General features: G+C 42.3%; 1 protein-coding gene across 1 annotated transcript in view; it reads right to left on the bottom strand.

Annotated features, from left to right (window-relative positions):
* foxp4 (forkhead box P4) overlaps positions 1 to 19,772 on the bottom strand; it is a gene marked incomplete at both ends in the record, with an annotated part of 55,896 nt that overhangs the window by 6,639 nt on the left and 29,485 nt on the right. Inside the window, 9 exons of the mRNA XM_083888669.1 lie at positions 340 to 441; positions 525 to 601; positions 1,017 to 1,236; positions 3,274 to 3,357; positions 4,806 to 4,893; positions 8,292 to 8,390; positions 11,163 to 11,258; positions 11,722 to 11,923; positions 15,024 to 15,162. Coding sequence (XP_083744795.1) covers positions 340 to 441; positions 525 to 601; positions 1,017 to 1,236; positions 3,274 to 3,357; positions 4,806 to 4,893; positions 8,292 to 8,390; positions 11,163 to 11,258; positions 11,722 to 11,923; positions 15,024 to 15,162 — 1,107 coding nt within the window. The remainder of the gene's footprint in view (positions 1 to 339; positions 442 to 524; positions 602 to 1,016; positions 1,237 to 3,273; positions 3,358 to 4,805; positions 4,894 to 8,291; positions 8,391 to 11,162; positions 11,259 to 11,721; positions 11,924 to 15,023; positions 15,163 to 19,772) is intronic.

Below are 19,772 nucleotides of genomic sequence, written 5' to 3'. Positions count from 1 at the left end.
AACATCTTCTCTCACTGTGGTTTCAACAAATCTCAGCAGGCATCTGCTTGGTATGTAGGAGCTTCATCAGCGAACACACATGCCACACATTTACTTTGCAGGCAATTAGCAAAGCTGATTGAGTCACAACCGCAAAACCAAACTATCACTCTCTAAATATGCGGCTTCTCATTTTCACCACCGTTTAAACAACTAGAAACGACGTGGTTCATTAGCCTGGTTTCTATCTCGCATCAGGATTTTTTTTTTTTTTTTACTGATATTCACATTAAAGTGTGTTTGACTTTTAAAGCATTAACAGAGTCACTGTATATCTTGGAGGATGAAGTGCACACTTACCTTCCACGTGGCTGTGTTTCTCCTGAAATAAGCGAACTTCCGTGTAAACCAGTTGTAGATTTCATTGAGAGTCAACTGTCTTTCTGGAGACTCCAGAATGGCCTGAGGACAGAAAGAGAGCAGAGTGAAGTCAGAGGGTGAAGAGAGAAGAGAGACGGTAAAACAGAATCAAAGGTGAGACTCACATGACGTATGAGAGAGGCGTAAGTAAAGGGAGGCCTGACATCAGCGTTCTTGTAGAACTCACAGTTCTGAGCCAACTCTGAGAAAAAAGACAGGATCATTAGAAATCAGCTGATGTGGATGAATTAGCAGTGTAGTGTAAATCAACTAAATCCAAATGTAGATGTTAATCAATCGAATTAACAATGAAAAGAACATGTTATATCTTTATCTAAGACCCTCGTTAGTCGAGTTTGTCTGACATTATTCTTTGTACCCCCATACTATTTGAAGTAATGAATCCACATACTTAAATATAATAGCTGAAATTAAAACTATAGCTTTAGCTCAGTACAAGTACAAGCTGACAGCTAAATGAGACTTAATGAAATAAGTGCTTTTGCTGGGACATTTGTGGAAAGAACCACATATGTGCTTGATTTAAAAAAAAAAGGAAAAAAAAAAGAAGAAATAATTTATTATAAATCAGTTAATCGATCAGGGTAAATGTCTACCTGAGGCGATGGGGGTGCAGTATTTGTCGGAGTTGCGCCTACGTATGGGCCCGACACCGTGTGTGTGGGAGTGTGAGTGCAGGCTTGAGGAGCTGATGACCGAGGGTCCTTGGCGCAGTGGCGTGATGGGGGTGGCAGCTGAAGTGGGCGGGTGGGGTAGACCCTCTGGGTAAGCATCGCTGTCCCGCTTCAACAGGGAGCCACTGGAGGCCAGGTTCAGCTGGAAGGAGTCATAGATACACAGAGATCTTTAATTTCACTACAAATAGTCTTTAAAAACAGATACAGATTAAGTCTCCTGAGATTAATCAAGCTTAAAGGTGAGACATTTTACATTGCAGATCAAAGGGGGCTACATGTTCTTACCCTTTTAAATATAAAAATGATTGTGTTTCTTTCCAAAGTGCAAAGAGTGGTTTCAGTGCAGGGACATCAAATGGATTTTTTATATGTTTACCTTAAAGGTTCACCATCTGCTAAGAGCGTCTGCTGTTTACAAGGAAGCATCGTTCTAGATAAGATCACGATCAGGTGATACCAGCGCATTAGATCATTTGTTTGTGCCGCATACATAACACCTCTCTTCCAAGAATGTGTTTCGAAACAATTGTTTTTAATCTCCTAGTTCTGCAAGAATATGAACACAACTGCAGAACTGTGCTCTGCCAGTCACGCTGCACACGTGTGATGAAACTACACTCGGGCCAAGAGCAACTATTATCTGATAATAGAGAATGGTTCCACCCATTAATTTGAAATGATTTAACCTGGAGCACTATGGAGAGCTACTGTATATCCAGGAAACACCACTGACGTTAATTCCCCCTCACATTAAATAAATAAAGCCATCAGCACTCTGAGTATTTCTGTCTAGAACCAATTCCCCAAAACCAACCTACATCCACGCTCAGAACCACACACACACTCATATATACACACACTAAACATGTACTGTACATATATTTATATACACAGAAGTGGCTGCAATTAACCCTGAGCCTCTAAAAAACAAAACCACACGACAGCATGTTTGTAAGAAGTGAACGCACACGTGCACTCTGAGATGGCAAAGTCTTCACGGACTAATGTGGCCCAATTAGGCAGAGCCTTGCACACACACACACACACTCATACACACAAAACCACTACTTGTGGTCTCTCTGGGACAGCCATTGTAGGTATGCTAGTTTAGGACTAATTAAAACCACAGTCTGTGTGTGTGTGTGTGTGTGTGAGTGTTGCCTTTATGTATGTAAAATATGTGAATTGCCATCTCTTTACTCTTCTGCCCCCTCTCCGTACCATTTACGCTGACTGGAGGGGGCGGGGCTGTTTAACAGGTACTTCATTAACGCCGCAACCCTGCCACATCACCACGGCAACAGTCGAACCCTGTTAATTGAGGCCAAGCTTTGTTTCCATTCCTGACGCTCCTCCCCTGCCCCTCCTTCTCCAATCCCTGACCCCCAAGGCTCCTCTCCAGTGGTGTCAGAACACGCCTCTTCCTGATTTGCCATTAGATGTTAATGGCAGCTGATCCCCCTGTGATCAACACATCATCCAGACACACACAACACACACACACACACACACACGTTGCCATTCGGCTGCACCCATTTAAACCCCCTCAAATTAAGACACTCCACCTCTAATTGACAATTAATTTCAACATCTTCATATTTTAATAAGACTCCTTGTCAATCTGAATAATGAAATATTCATTAGATGCCGTGTAACAACTTTGCCAACCAGTGTGCGCACACACACACACATCATATTTCTTTCTCTTTCATTGGCACATGCTGAGAATACTATGAGTGATTGCTTTGGCTTTTTTTTTCTGTCAGAACAGCTGAACAGAAACAGAAAGAGAAGCTGAATCAAATGCAAAACTGGGCATCGACTCAGACACAGTTTGAATCAGTGAATGGCTGGAATTTATGACTTTCTCTCAGGACTGAAACACACTGTATCATGGGAAGTTTGATGCACAGAGGAGAAGAAGGAGAAAGAGGAGAGGGATAGTAAAGAGCAAGACAAATAGAAGGTGATTTATAAACCCTCATTGGTCAGTAGAGGGCGCAGATATCAAGCTAGACTGGAACAGAGGGATGATAAATCCCAGGAAGGTTAAGCAGTAAAGAAACTGATAAAAAGAAGTCGGGATATGAATAAGATATTACAGTGTGAGCTCAGGGTCAGTGGGTGAAGAAAAATGTCACACAATATAGGGTTTAAAGAGTGATCGTGAACTCACAGGTTGGTTGAAAGGCTTTGGCTCTGAGGGACGCATGTGCAGGTGGGTCATCATGGCCTGGAGTCGCTCACTCTCTTTCGCCAGCTGTAAAACACACAGGAATAAATGGCTGCGCACACACACACACACACACACACCTTTTTTGTGAAATTTACACAGAATTACAATTACTATAATACCTGAGGCAGAGAGATGAATATCAGAGTCAGCCTGCCTCAGCACCTGCAGCTCTCTCACACACTTACACTAGCCTGCAGACACACTTGTTCCCGTTTGACATCGTTAACTGCCGTTTAATGAGTTCTACTGCAGCCTGTCTGTGTGTGTGTTTGTGTGTGTGTTTGTGTGTGAGAACTAGAAAACAAACCTGCAGCATCCACAAACTAAGGCTGGTGTTTCCATTAGCACACTCACACACTACAGTGAGGTGTGGCAGATTGAAATGTGTGAAATACGAGACATTTTAGAGCCTCTGTGGGTGTGTTTACTTGTATTTGTTACCTCATTAGGACTTTTTTCTGGCATAAACACTGATCTTGTCAGGACCAGCAGTTCTCATGGAGACCAAAGCCTGGTCCTACTGAGGCAGAACCTCTTTTCTGAGGAACTGGTTAAGTTTAGGGCTAAGAGTTAACTGGTTATGGTTCAGTTTAGGGATAATGTTTTTCTTAGGCTCTCCAGATGAATGAGAGAAGAATAGCTGCACAAACCTGTGTGTTAAAAAAAATATATATATATATATATAAACCTATCTTTGTGGGGACATTTTGTGTTTTAGGGTTCAAATTGGGTTCAGGTTATGGTGAGGGTTAGGGTAATGCATGATGTTAAGTTTGTGTGTATGTATAAAGTGGTGGGCTGAGTGTGGACTGTTGGGGGATGAAGTGACATGTTAGGGAGAGATGGTCGTTCTGATGTGATGTGACACAAGCTGCCTCTCTGTCACTTTGTGTTCCCTGGTGGCAGCGTGAGGCGCTGAGCTAAACGCTGTTTACTACCACAACCAAACACAGCTCTCCCCCTAATTCTAGCCCCACCCCCACCTCCACACCTGCACACTGTGCAAAATATTCTTCAGAGAAGACAAACGTTTGGTATTTTAACTTTGTTGGAACTTCTGATCCCGTGTTTGTTTGCTTTAACTGGAGCATTCAGATGTTTCAAGAGCATTGCAGTTTGTGAACCACTGTAAAAAACAAAGCCTGGTCCTCCACTCTCTAGCTTGTGTCTTCCTCTCTCTCTCTCTCTCTCTCTCTCTCTCTCTCTCTCGTCCTCCTCCCCCCTCACCCTCTCTCTCTGTTGCTGGTGACCAGAGCAGCTTTATAATTGGAGCAGCGATGGCAGCTTCCCTGCCGACTGCTCCTTTTAAATTACAAGCTCCACTGCTCTCCATAAACTCTGCCCTGCCTCAGACAAGTTACTGCCATTGACTGGCTGAAAAAAAAAAAGTCTTCATGACTTTGTTTGTTAGAAATAAGTGTGTGACTACGTGTGTGTGTGTGTGTGTGTGTGTGTGTGTGTGTGTGACTCACCTGTATCTCCAGCTGTTGAACCACCTGCATCTGGACTCTGCATTGAGCAGTGCTGCGGTCGTCCAGGGCGTGTTCATTGTTCAAGTGCCTGGAGGCAAAGAGGGTGAAAGACGAGAGGATAAGCAGTCGTTCATTTAAGGAATAACTTGATATCCACAAATAAAGAGCATCAAGATCAAAGTGCAGCTGGTTTGAATCCAGTGATGATTTCTGAGTTACACTTAAGTCAACGCACTTGATGATGAAGTTACACAATTCGGCCCCTCTCACGTTTTTATAAACTGAATTATGAGCCGTTTCAGTAACACATAAATAAATCATAATCTTGGAGGTTTATTTTGTCTAGTGGAGGACGCAGCAGCTGTGTTGTGTGTGTGTATACTTCACTGGTGCTCAGTGAGGCATGATCCAAGACAACCACCTGGATGTGAGCTCATGTGTTATCACACAGAGCCTTATCTTAAGACTTTCTGTTAGCTCAACTCCACTCCACTTATTAACACTGGTGTGTGTGTGTGTGTGTGTGTGTGGCGTGCACAGATGTGTGTATGTGTGAATGGTGGCGCTGTTTGTTTCCTCCAGTGTGGGAGGACCCAGGACCTTCTGATCTTTCCCAGTGCACCCCTCCCTGTCTCCCTTCCTTCATCCCTTTCTCTCCCCCCCTCTGTCATCACCAAGGTTATTCACAGGTTGCTGCTGCTCGCCCAGTGTGTGTGTGTGTGTGTGTGTGTGTGTGTGAGTGTGTGACATTGTGGTCGGGCAAATATCGGAGTGAGTTTTCATGTGCTGTAAACTTCTAATCTCTATAATCGCCATAAAGCTGCTTCTCTGACATGTACGGTGAAAATGAACACCAGGAACTGTGTGTGTGTGTGTGTGTGTGTGTGTGTGTGTGTGTGTGTGTGTGTCTTTAAGAAGTATAATGTTAGGCAATATCAGGCAAAGACCAGAAATGAAACAAAAACAATGATGTCATGGCATGGCTAATCCAGGCAGATAGACGGCTCAACACAAGTGCACGATAATAATAACAAAAACATGATCTCACCGCTCTCTCTCTCTCTCTCTCTTTCTCTCTCTCTCTCACTCACTCTCTCTATCAAATCTCTCCGTCTTCCCCACATGTACTTCTGTCCACTCACCCCTTTCACTCCCCCAATGGCTATGATTCACACTCATTCCAACCAAAATCTGTCCCCCAAACCCTCCCCTCTCTCTATAGCCGGGCCATAAACAGTAGCAGGGTTTTTTCAATGTGTCCCGACAATGAGGCTCTGTTTACTCCTCCGAGTGCTGGCAGACAAGGCTTTAACCCACATTACACCCAGCTCCACCGACCACAACCAGAGTATTATACCAGAGGACAAGGAGGAGGGAGGGAGAAGAGGTGGGAGGTGGGCAGAGAGAGGAGAAGAGAAGAAAGGCCTCAAATAGTGGAGTGTCCCCCTCCTCTCTTCTTATGTTCTACCCTCTCTCTCTCCTGGGGCGATGACTAAAGCTGACTGGAAGGGAGAGCACTGTCGGACTGACAGAATTATCTGTCACTGACTCTACTTTTTTTTTTTCCGTCTCTCTTTTTCTCTCTCCCTCACACACACACACACACACACACACACACACACACACACACACACACACACACACACACACACACACACACACACACACACACACACACACACACACACACACACACACACACACACACACACACACACACACACACACACACACACACACACACTGTGCCCTGGGGCTATGTGAAATGAGACACCAAACAACAGCTTTCCTCTCCAAACTTTCCCAGCCTGCCTACAAGCTTTGATCTGACTGTCCGATGTCATCGCAGTCACCAATCGCACATTTGTGATATTATGTGTGTGTTGGTGTGTATTTCATCACCCCATCTTATTAATATCCCCACTGCTCAAACAGCTAAAAGTTCCAGATAATCAGCGTTAGAGTGTGTTTAGGGCTTCATTAGAGGCTTGAGAGGCAGCCACAGGGAAATCCACTGTACTGTTTGTGTGTACTGCGTGTGCGTGTCTGTGTGTGTCTGTGTGTGTGTGACAGAGGAGGAGTGTCAAGGCTAGACACTGCATCAGCATCCACCCAAAATTGGCAAATAACAGCAATGAGAGACGTGCAGAATGAAAACAGCAGGAATATGGAAGCAGGGTGGGAATAAGTCAGAAGTAAGAACAACTGTCTATATCCAAAAAAAATAAAATAAATAAAGCTGTCTGACCCTTTAAAACTCTTAACTCACTTAACATCATGTTATGATGGAAAAACTTCCCTAAACTTCCTTTTCCCTTATATGATTATAATAAGACATTGGGTTGTAATGTAAATGTATTACAGTCAAATAACACACATATAAACTTGTTGGTGTTTTAATCACAATTTAAAATGTACTTTAATTTATTTCTCTGTTTTTGATATTTATAGGTTTTTTATTTTATTTTACTTTGAAATTCAGTGAAATATCAACACAAATATCTCTATTGCGATATCATGATGTAATATTGTGTTTTTAAGCTCATATTGCTCACCCGCTACTGAACTGTTGTATCTTTCCCCACTCTTTTCTGTGGACCGGCCCCCTCCTGACCAGACTAGGAGATTTGAGTTTGACACCCCAGCTTTAAAACAAACATATATATGTCTTATTTATGACTTATTCTATCTGGCATTGAAGTGCAAAACATGAAGAGTAATATGTAAAATAAGCTGAGGGACAAAGAAAATGATTGCGTGTAATGCTCAAAAATAAAATCTACACACAAGACACATGCATGTATGTGTGTATAGACCTGTGTGTATATGCTGTGTGTTCTATAGAGGGAGGTGTGATGCAACAGATTGCAACTGATGAATTTGTGATGTATATCTCCAGTGATATATGTGACTGGCGCTCTACATTTAGCTCATACTGTACCTCTGCTTTGTTCTGCATCCTCCTCTGTGCCTACAGGTAATGTGAATAAGAGAATGTGTCATGTTTCTTCTTTTTTTTCTACAGTAATACTGGATGGTAGTGTTGTTGAGCCTTTTTCTTTTTTTTTTAAGTACAAGGTTTTGTGCTTTTTACCAAGTGATAGAATTGAAGAAAGTTGTGGTCTAAAGCAAAGTTTAGCTGTATGATCATTTAGAAATAGAGAATTTGGAAACAAGTCTACACATCTACAACTGCAGATGCAGACAAAGATCTAAAATGGCATTAAAGATGTTATCCATGGAAAAAAGACCGTTAAACTGAACCACAACCTCTTTTTCACACAGCACTATGACACATAGAGGAATTGGAATGCAGGCAAACGATGTAATGAGCAGTTATGCATTATTTCCAAATCAGCCAATTGTAATTACAAATCAAATTGTTAATTATACATCTCTATGAAACACTGATGCACTGTTTTCATCTGTTAAGTCCAACGTACACATTTTCCTGTGGACTATGATTCACAGTAGCTGTTTACTTACTTGATGAACTGTCCCATGTCCTCACACAATGCTTCACAGCCGGGCCACTTACACTCTCCGTGGCCATAGAGAGGATGAGAGCTGGCATGTTCCTCATGACTGTGGACAGAGAGTCGCAGAGGAAGTCAGAAAGATGCAGCATTTTCTACACTTTCTTTTTCAATAAAAGGTCCAGTGTGTAACAGTTAGTGACTAGGTGTGGGTATAAATATCGATTTGGTATATCGTCATCCTCCCTAGTGCAATATGATAATTGAAGAAGAGTGAGTTTACAGCGGGATAATGGTGGAGAAAGCTACGTTCGGAGCTGCTCCATCCACCTTCAATACATAGACTTCATGCACTTTGTTCTTTTTGTTGTGAATAAATTCAAAAACTCTTGTGTTTTCTTCAGTTAGACAGATATTGTGATGTATTGCTTTATGATCGTGTTACAGTAAATTGACTATTACAGAATCGTTGTATATTGTAATATTATTGGTATCGTTGCCCATATTGCCCCGTATTGTGAGGTACACTGTGATATTAGTCACTCCTAATGATGACTGCAGATTTGAACAAATTTTGTTGGTCTGTCCATTCAGGATTTTCAAGATAACAGCCTCCATAAGCCAACTCTCTTGCCTAAAGTACATGTAAAATGCTTATTCAAAGGCTACTGTTTTATTAACTTGATTATATGCTCATACAAACATACAAATGGGTTCCATTTCTGCCAATAAAGCCTCCTAAATGTTACACACTAGACCTGTATGTATTATACACTGTAGATATAACATCATGAGGACGCTTGTGACTGAAATAAGAATCAAAAGGTTAATATGCCACACTACTGTGCACAAACACACAGAGCATGAGCTAACTGCAGCATCAACTGAACCATCTGAGTCTGGTTAGCAGTCATTAGTTTGCACGGCGCACTAAGCCAAGTGCAGAGTGAGAGATAGAGCAGAGTGGGGTCAGTTACAGAAGCCAGGCAAATAAGGGAATTGGTCCAGCAACCTCAGAGGCACAATATAAAGTCCATGAACCTTTTTTTTCTGTCCTTGGCGTGTGTTGTTGTGCGAGCGTGTGTGAGTGTTGGTGTGTGTTCTTCTTATGTTTCAGGAGTTGACACAGAGAAGGCACAAGACCAACCAGCCATGACTGATTGGCAGCGGCTGCCGTCGTCATGTGCTGGTTGTTCTTTTGTGGTGAGCTCATGTGCATGTGCATGTGCATGCTTGTGTGTTCACTGTTCATCTGTGCACAATAACGACTGTTTAGGTATTTTTATCTGTCTGTGATTATGAGAGATGAAAAATAACAGTGTCCACTTATGTGTGTGTGTGTGCGCAAGTGTGTGTGTGTGTGGCAGGTCCAGTAGCACATGTGGTTCAAACCTGGACCCGTGCCGGCAACTGCTGTCTCCATATATATTTACACGACTGTGTGTGTGTGTGTGTTTGTGGACTGGGATGAGATGGGGATTCTCCCAAATCAACATCAGAAGGTTGTAACAAAAACCATTTGTGTTGCAGATGGAAACGTGTCTCTCTCTCCCTGTCGCTTTCCTTTTTTGCCTCTTCCTGATCACATGTGCTGTGGCTGAATATCTGTGTGTATATATCTTGTGCATCTGCACGTGTGCGTCTTGTGCGTATGTGTGTGTGCGCTGGCTGTGGTTGAGTCAACTCAGATGCGGCTCAGACAGCAGACATGACAAACTTCTGGCAACCACATTCTCCTCCACATCAGCCATGCAATAGTTAAGCGGGCTAACACAATAATGCTAACCCTCTTTTACTGTGTTTCCATCACGGTACAGTTTGTTTTGGAATGTTAAAGCCCTAAGTCAGGCTCGGGTTTTGTCTGAGAGCAGTACATTTAACTTGGTAGGGTTAGGGTTTGGGCTGTGCCCGATGGCCACATAGTGTGACGTTGTACCAGTGCAACCACCATAAGGGATGACATCGAACGCAACACAGGAGACAACAATAGAGGACACTTGGTTTGTGGCTGTTTGTCTTAGCAATGCGTCAAAGTCTGTATGAGAATAGACCACAGCATTGAAGACACGCTTGCAAGGGAGTAAAGTTGACTGTCATGGGTGGAGCTAGACCGGCTCCACCCATGACAGTACCGTACCATTTTACTGCCAGAAATGTAAAGGTCGGGGCTATTTAACACAAAAAATATGTACTGTACCAAACTGAACCGTTCGACTCAGTGGAAACTATTACTACTACTATTGTCACAAGTTCTCCTAGTTTGTGATATTACCTCAGCTTGTTGACCGGTTTATTAACTCTATTGTCATTTCAGACCGTGTCTTGATCCTGAGTATCTCCTCCCCACCTGTAGCTCATTTCCCCAATTAGACCACACTATATATACCACTTATTTACCACAGCTCTCTGCCAGATTGCCTAGAATCTATCTTAGCATTCAAGCATTCTTAGTTATTCTGCACGATGGCAATTTCTGCTCACGCATTGTTGGATTTGTTTGCCTGTGTATTTGCTGCATCTTCCTGGTCTCTGCAAGTAAACTGATTGAACTGCACCTTGCCTTTTTCCGTGTTGTGCTTTTGGGTTCAACTCTTCTGAGTCATTACAACCCCAGTCAAATCTGTTCGGATACCAGAAGCACGCTGTAGCAACGTGTGATATAGTGTGACATATTTGATCAATTATTAAAAGCTCTTTTAATTAATACTTGCCGACCCATGCTGACCCCCTCCAGTATGCGGTCAAAGGTCAGGGTCAACAATGAAACCCCAGCGCAAGCAGTGAATCAGTACTAAAGGACACTTCAGACAACCCTCCTACAGTGCGTCGCTCTGTCTTGTCCACTCATGTGTGTAAGTGTGAGTGTAAATGTGCTACTCACTGGCTGGGGGGTTGGTTGCCTTTGGAGTAAATGGGGACATGGTCTTCTCCGCTGTCTGCCTTGGTGAAGGAGGATATCCACTCAAACAGTCTGGCTCTTAAAGATGGAGACAAGCCCATGAACACCCAACACAGCCATGGGACACAACCACAGCCCTGACACAGTGTGCATGCTACAAATACAACTGCCACATAAATCCCTGATCATGCCCACACTATATCCTGCTGAGAAATGTGTCTTTTCAGCCGACTAAGGCTGCCACCGTCTCCTTCTTCTCCTTCTGTGTCCACAACCCTCTCCTCCATACCATACTGGCATGTGGTTGACAGCAAGCTGGCAGAACATAGTGAACACAAAAAGCTTGGTAGATGTTTACACCCTGAGGATGTGTGCTTCATGTGCATGTTTCGCAGCTGCATTTACGTGCATGGACTTGAACGAACAGCCAAAAACTAAACACTTCTTTGTCAAAACACTACATAGAAAAAGTATGTGTTCATTAGAAAAACTGGAGGTCACACAGAGGACAGAACTTTTAAAGTGTTTTCACATGCTGTACCTGTCTCTCTTTGGAGTGTGGCTCTGTCCGTTGGACAGGCTGTGTAGAGGGATGTGAGTGCTGACGGCTTTGGGGAAGACTGAGGTAGAATTGGAGCTGTTGGTGCTCAGGTCCAGGCCTTCGGCCTGTTTCAGGGCCTCCTCGCTGCTCTGCACACCAGACACCTCCTTCCACAGCTGCTGGAGGTCTGACGGACACATAGCTGCAGGGAGAGTGCACACTGTTAGCTTAGAAGTGAGTCTTACCAGACTATAAATCAGTTTTTGGACATTTTGAAAAATGTGACTCGTGCCTCCCAAACCCTGAAATGATGACGTTCTCAAACGCCTTGTTTTGTCTGTAAAAAATGCTCAGTTTTCATGATTTCTTTCTCCCAAACCCTGGAATTATGATGTTCTCAAATGTCATATGGAGCAAATAAACCAGAAAATATTGACATTTAAGAAGCTCAAAAATCGAAGAACTGAAATTTAGAATTGAATAAAAATTATTTTCACCCAAATTTTACCCACTGGTCCGATAAAACAAGTTCTCAGATGTTTAATCTTCTTAAATTTTGAGAACATCATAATTCCAGGGTTTGGGAGACAAATATATATATCTATATATATGTATATGTATAAAACACACTCAAAGCAAATAGTTGGCGATTCATTTAGTAATCAAATAATATTAATCAATTGCGGCAAACCCTAATCTAGTATCTAAAATATCACCCTGAGATGACTGACTAACTATTGTAAATATAAAACACATAAAACATCCTGTGGGACGGAATAAAGAGGAGAATGGAAACAAACAAAAACAGACAAGAGGTTAATTTCCGCATGTTATTGTTTTCTTTCCAGATATCCACTGCTGCTCAGCTATTTCCTAATCTCTGTTGGCAAACGTTACTGTCCGGCAAGATCACTGCTTCTGTCACTAACACTATTTGTCTCAACAGGGTGGTTGTATATTTCAAGCTCTGGTCGTAGCTTTGTTGTTTCTAATTTCACAGCGAGGGAGAGACGCCTAAAATGCCACATTGCCTTGCTCATACGCACACACACACACATCTGCGCACACACATTCAGAGACTTTGCAGCAATCCAAATATTATGTCTGCATTCTTCTGGGCTCTCGCCAAAACAAAAGCTCTCACTCTGGAGGAATGAGGCGCTGTGTGCATAAATGTAGGTATATGTTAGCCCAAAAAATCTGACCAATCTGTGGACATATCTGGAGTGTGAAAGTGTAAAGTAGTTAATGGATTGTTAGATACAAGTGTTTCCTTTTTCATTTTTTTGAGGCTCACACCTCATGCATCCATTCAACATAATAGAAAAAGAGAGAGAGAGAGAGTGTGTGGGGATTGTGCTAAGTCAGCATTTTACTAATAAGTGCAAAGCAAGCAGACTGTAAACACACAAAAAACAAACCTATTTTGCGCATTAATGTGAAAATTCACTGTCACAATTTCCTGCCTCAAGTGCTGACAGATGCAACATTTCTGAAAAGAACAGAAGGAGACGCTCTTGTTGGCTCACACATCTAAAAATGTGCAAACCCCAAATCTGACAGTTAACGTCTCATTTTTTACTCTACGTCACATTTTTGTGTGTAGACAAATAAGACATGCAGTTACTTGGTGTTTATCTCAGATGTTCTTTGTAAAAGAATGATGTTGTTTATTATAGTTAATTTCTAATTAACATCTGTATTTACTCACCATTAATAAAAACAGGTTTTGTCATCAATGAACATTTGAAAAGTCGAGTGTGTGAATTGAACCAAATCAGGGGCCAACAACCCAGTGTCTCCCCCCACCACTACATAACCACCGGACACAACGGTCCTTTGAGGAGGGGCAACAATTTGTGTGTGTGTGTCAGTGTAAGTGTTTATGCATGCGTGTTTGTGTGTTTGTGTGGCATGGCTGGTCAGAGGAATGCTCTGCCTCACGCCTGGCTGAGCCGTCACAATGGAGCAGCTCTATCACCCTGCAGGGAAATTCCACATTGATACTGGGAGAGAGAGAAAGAGGGAGAGAGAGAAAGAGGGAGAGAGAGAAAGAGGGAGAGAGAGAAGTAGATGCCAAAGACGAATGTTTCCAACCGACTGTGAAGAATTACTATCCATCACTGTGGCCCAAGTTTCATTGTTGTTTTCACCTTATCTATTCTATAAACTGCTATTAATTGCATTAGAGAATTTGGTCATAGTTATAGGCAATTTCATTGCCGTAAATGTCCTTCTTTTAATTTTAAAAGCCAAAGAAATAAAGCAGGTATTACCTGAAATAGAAATACTGTATTTAAGCATGTAATACAGGTCATAAACAGTAGATCATTTCTTTTAGATAGTATTCTTCAGTGGTCTCTCTCCTTTGAGAAGTGCAATATCAAAAGAAAACTCCTACTAACAACCTGTGTGCAAGAAAAATAAAAAGAAATATTGCTTGATTTAAATCACGGTATATACTGTATATCACTCGAGGATGTGGGTTATGTGTATATCACAGAAGACAGACGGAGGCAACATTGACAGTTAGGACGCTGCAAAGAGGTTGGAGCAAGAATGACAACTTTGAAAAGTTTAAAAAGTAAATTCTACTGCTCACAAAACATGTTCGTTCAGCACTTCAATGGCACAAATACGTTTTGCCCCATGAGTGAGTGCATACGACTGCACATGAGAGAAAGAAAGAGATCAGACAGGCAGAGGGAAGGAAACTGGTCTGTTTGGTCAACTCAGTCAGCGCTTTAGCAATGTTACGGTCACTTTAGAACCCTTAAGCATTCTCTGTGTGTGAGATACAGTGTGTGTGTGAGAGAGAGAGGCAGTGCTGTGTACAGACACATACACAAACATGCATACACACATGCTCACTCAGGGCGGGATGGTCAACAGTCAACTTTAATTGCTGTAAAACTCTGCTGACAAAGTGAAGGGACTGTGGGAGAAGTTACACATAGGAACTTAAAAAACAGGCCGGTGGCACAGTAAGGGCAAAACAATGATGTTCTTGTGTCTGGTGTATCTCAAGTACACACACACTTGCACAGGCATATGCACACATTTAAGCAGGGGGGGCGTAGTGGCATATTTGACCCATTATACAAATGAGTACCTTCCACAAACCCACCAATCAGGTTTCCTTTCATCTTTTATAGGCTGATTAACTTAACAGGCTTCGCATGTGGCACTGGGCACAGGCCTGTGTGTGTGTGTGTGTGTGTGTGTTTGTGTGCTGTTATGTACATGTTAGTTAACATGCATCTGTGTTGCTGGATGTCTGTTTGTGCATAATGTGCATGTACCTTGCTGCAGAGACTGCATGGCGGCAGTGGGCTGCAGTGGGACCAGGCCTTGTCTCTGGAGGTTGAGGATGTGCTGCTGCTGGAGCTGCTGCATCTGGATCAGCTGCTGCTGGAAGGCCAACTGCTTACTGCCTAACTGCTGGTCACAGAACACAGAAAAGACAGAGAGTGGAAATAGTTAGCAATCTGCCTAACGCTTCCATGTTATACAGGTCCTCTGCTGTTGTGAAACACCGCTGCCACTGAATTATCTCATCTTACCTCCGTGTGTTTGCTTTAACTGCTTTTTATCCATTCTCACAGGAAGCAATTACAATGTTTGTATGAAAAATGAGAAACTGATTTTCAGGACTACTCTTTCTGGGAATTTGTGACCAACAGTAGGAAAAGAATCATAATCAAAACGAAAGCAAATGTATGGCACAGAAATGACTTTTATTGACAGCATCTGAGGAGGAAAAACATATTTGTCACTGGTCATTTTAAAGTAAATGTGTGCAATAAAAGGATCATTTGGCACTAGGTCTGATCCTGATGCCCATTGGTTGATCCATTCTATTATTATAATATAAAATCAACTAACACCACATAAAATTAATGAAAAGAAAATTAAAACAAAGGTAATTATGAGGCCTGCATTAAAAACAAGCCCAGAACTCAAGCTGTGAGCACTGTTAGATGATTTGTAAAAGGATGGAAGGGAATGATGGAGGCTACATAAAGATTAGGAGAGACTAGTTGGCGCGTGGCGATAATATCAGTGTGTGTTACGGTGATAAATGTCCCCTTTCCTGCTCTCCCAGTCTGGGGCAGACCTGGCCTTGGCTGTGCTGTTTGAAGTCCCCTCTGACCAACCACTGGGAGGAATGGACTTTATCTCTCAGAGATAAGTGGCGCAGAGGAAAAATAAATAAATACAACTTGAGGAACTGCTCATTGTGTGTCTGTGAAAAAGAGTGGCAGCCTGGAACTCTTTGAACAGAGTGGAACTCACAGGAAGGGCAGATAGGTCACTTCCTTTCAGACTTTGTGCTCTGGGGAGAAGAGGTGTGATGTGTGTGTGTGTGGGAGAGGAGTAAGCACAGTGACGCTTCTTTACCAAAGAAAAACAGAGGAAGAAAGAATAAGAGGAAACACATGATTTCCCCTCTATGCAATTCATCTAGGTTTGAGGTTAAATAAAAACATATTTTATATACTTGAACTGTACTAATGAATATGGAAATCTGAATTTAAATGTAAATAGTGGGTCATTCTGAGCTAACAAGGAAGTGATCACTGTATTACAGCTGCCAAAAGCTATTCATATTCACTAAAAATAATAATAATAATTTAAAAAAAATTGACAATGAAACAAAAAGAGAAAAAATTAAAATATACATTTAAAAATGTGTGACTCCATGACACCAGGGCAAACTTTATCTGCTGAGATTCTGGGATGTGATTAAAATCTTAGAATAACTATGAACATTATGGTGAGATTGAAGGAAAAGTCGCAGCTTATTTAATAAAAGCTCAAGTCCATTAAGTACCATGAGGTATAATCTTGCACTTTTGATTCTGTTTATTGTGCAGCGTCACCTGCTGCAATGATTAATCAATTAATCGATCACTAATTGATTACTTTTTAAAATAATTAAAGCAAGGTCTGATTTTGCAGCTTCTTAATTGTGAATATTTTCTGGTTTCTTTGCTCCATATAACAAATAAATTATGAAAAACTAAATAATTTTGGTTTGGGGACATAACAAGAAAACATCAGTCAACATTTTGAAACATTTTCTGACATTTTATGGACCAAAAAAAACTAGGATTCATCGAGAAAATAATGGACAGCTCTAGTTCTATTATACTATTGTATAATTTAGACACAGTAAGAGTTTGACACCAGCAAGTGGTGAAGTGGTTACAGACAAAATCTGTGTCATGCTAAATCCATCAGTTTGCTGAAGGAACTGGACAAATCCTCATTTAATGAACTAAAGTTTGATCATGATCAGCGTGTTCTGAATGAACTCAACCTTTTTTATTTTCTTTTTCCTTACTTTCCAGCCATCTGATCCCCTTTTCTACTCCACTGTCTATTTTATTTTCTACCACTCCCCCATCTGTCTCTCATTCCCTCCTGAGATATGGCCACGGTTCTTTAAAACACACATTGTGTGCATGTGTGTGTGTGTGTGTGAGCCTGTGTTCTGTTTACATTAGCTGTGGCTGAGTGGCCAAAGCTAGCGCAGTAACAGGCTGTCAATGTGATTTATGAGCACATCACACACTGTCTGAGCCTGCCAGTCACATAGACGCACACGCACACACACATACACACGAACACGTACACACACACACTCACACACACCCAGGACACTGACAGACACATGCACACGCACACCATCTTTTGTGATGGTCAGAGTCACTTCATTAAGCTGACTTCTGACCAGTCCCAAATGCATAGGCGACACACAAATACTCTCAAACACACACACACACACACACACACACACACACACACACACACACACACACACACACACACACACACACACACACACACACACACACTCGCTCTTTCAATACACCATGTCCATCCAGAAGTGGAGAGGAATTGAAGAAAAGAGGGTAAAGGTGAAAAAGTCACAGCTACTCATTTACAAATGCGCCAAAAAGGCAAAGGAGAGTTTTCTGTTTTATTCTTGCCGACTGTCTGTCACCTTTGTTTCAGTTTGTTAAAGGCCTGCTAGAGGTGGATAATACTACCTGTATGTAAAAATGGACAAAGTCTTCCATTTGCCAAACAAACGTCCGTTTTTGAAGCCTGAATATTGGTCATTTTGATCCGCACCAGTTTTCTCAATGTCACCTGAGACCTGAGGCATCTACTAGAGCAGTGTTTCTCAAACCTTTTAAACCAAGAACCACCTAAGAAAATATTGAGCTAACGTTAAAATAAATAGGCCGAACAAAGTCTTTTCACAGGAGGCAGGTTTATTCCCAATAAGGTAAATTTCTCTCTCATCATCCTCCTCTTCCTCACATGTAGTGAAATTAGATGGAGTGAGAGATAAGGTGATTTCATTAGTATTATTTAATTTATTATATTTTTTAACATAAAACACTCCAAGTACCACCATTTTGAGAACCATGACGCTAGAACCAGTACCAGTTGTCAATCACACAGGTGTCCACTCATATGTGCCATGATTTATCGTTCATTTTCCTGAATGTGACCTGAAACTAGTGAATGAGATCATTAACGGCTCAGGAAAAATGTTTACTGACATTATAAATCAAGTCATTTTCCCACAGGCTTCCCTTCAATACTGTCCCCCCTCTAACTGTGAGGCTAACTGCTATTTCCCACCCATCTGCTGGGCTTCACTTCTTTAAACCAGACGTCTGCGTACTCTTTTTATACAGCGTCTGTGTTCAGAGACATCTACACTATCACAGCTACTTAGAGGCTTACAAACAGCTCAAGCCCTACAGTGAAAAACACCCCCTGCCTGTACAGTGTCTAACAGCACCTGCTTTACCAGGAGGAGATGTGAGAGGCGACTAAAAAAAGGTGTGATTGATGCCTCACAGTAACTGAAAAACACTGACTCCTGGAAACGGTCTCAGTCATATCAGCTGTATGCAGCTCTGCAGGGAGGCGTATTCCCCCAAGTGTATGTGTTTGTTCAGTGAACCATCACACATCAAGCCTCTCCCTCTCGGCGTGTTATGTGTAGCTGTGACCAGTGTTTGCACTTGTCTAGTTGTTACAGGACAACAAACCTGAAAACTGGGACAGAGCAGAGCGAGGGAAGAAAAGGGATTCAAACACGCAAGTGAACTGCAACTGGTTTGCTGTGGTCACGGTCGAGTTGGTTGACCGCTGTCGGTGACGGGGGGGGGGGGGGGGTTTGTGGCGTGGGGTGAGGGGGGGGGGGGGTTCTGCTGCCTACTGGGAGAAGGGGATGAGTGAGGGGAGGAGGAAGAGGAGAAATGGAGGATGTGTCTCCTCATGTGTTAACATAAACCTCTCACAAGGTCTTTCTTTTTAATAAGTTTGTCTTCTGCATGGCTGTTATATGCGTGTTCAGCAACTTTTGGGTGAATGAGCCTCACGCACGCGCACTAACAGACGCACAGCCTACGAATATGCACAGGTTATGACAGTAGTCTTGTCTGATCGATTGAAATCCTCTTTGTTGTGCCACGATGTGATCCTTGTTGATCCCCTGTTATCCCACTGTACCACAGCTGTGGTTAAACCTGGTGTGTTCATGCATTTGTCTGTGTGTGTGTGTGTGTGTGTGTGTGTGTGTGTGTGTGTGTGTGTGTGTGTGTGTGTGTGTGTGTGTGTGTGTGTGTGTGTGTAAATAGAAAAGTGAGAGCAAGGGAGGCTCCTAGAGCTGTTGGGGTTAATTGACAATTAAAAGAGTGGTAAACCCCTCCTACGGAGAGATTTTACCTCAGGCTTAGAGCTGAAGGCATGTAAATGAACACTCTGTCAGGGTGTAGTGTATATGGCTTAGTACTGTGCTCTTTTGCTGCCTTGAAATGGCATGTTTGTAGTGGCAAAATGGAAGCCTATATTCGCTAATCCTTGTTGTGAGACAAGCTTGAGCATGCAACAACAAAGTAGAACGGATGAGAAAAGAGACACAGAACCAACATCCTACACATTAGATTCTCAGTGTCATTTTGTCCTCCTTTTCTGGCTCCTATGTCAAACACTTTTACCGTGTTTAAGGGTACTCGTGTACT

This window comes from Microchirus variegatus, assembly GCF_963457635.1.
Source record: "Microchirus variegatus genome assembly, chromosome: 4".
In the NCBI taxonomy this organism is placed as follows: domain Eukaryota; kingdom Metazoa; phylum Chordata; class Actinopteri; order Pleuronectiformes; family Soleidae; genus Microchirus; species Microchirus variegatus.
The sequence above is the reverse complement of the archived record's forward strand: the minus strand, read 5'-3'. Positions and strand labels throughout refer to the sequence as shown.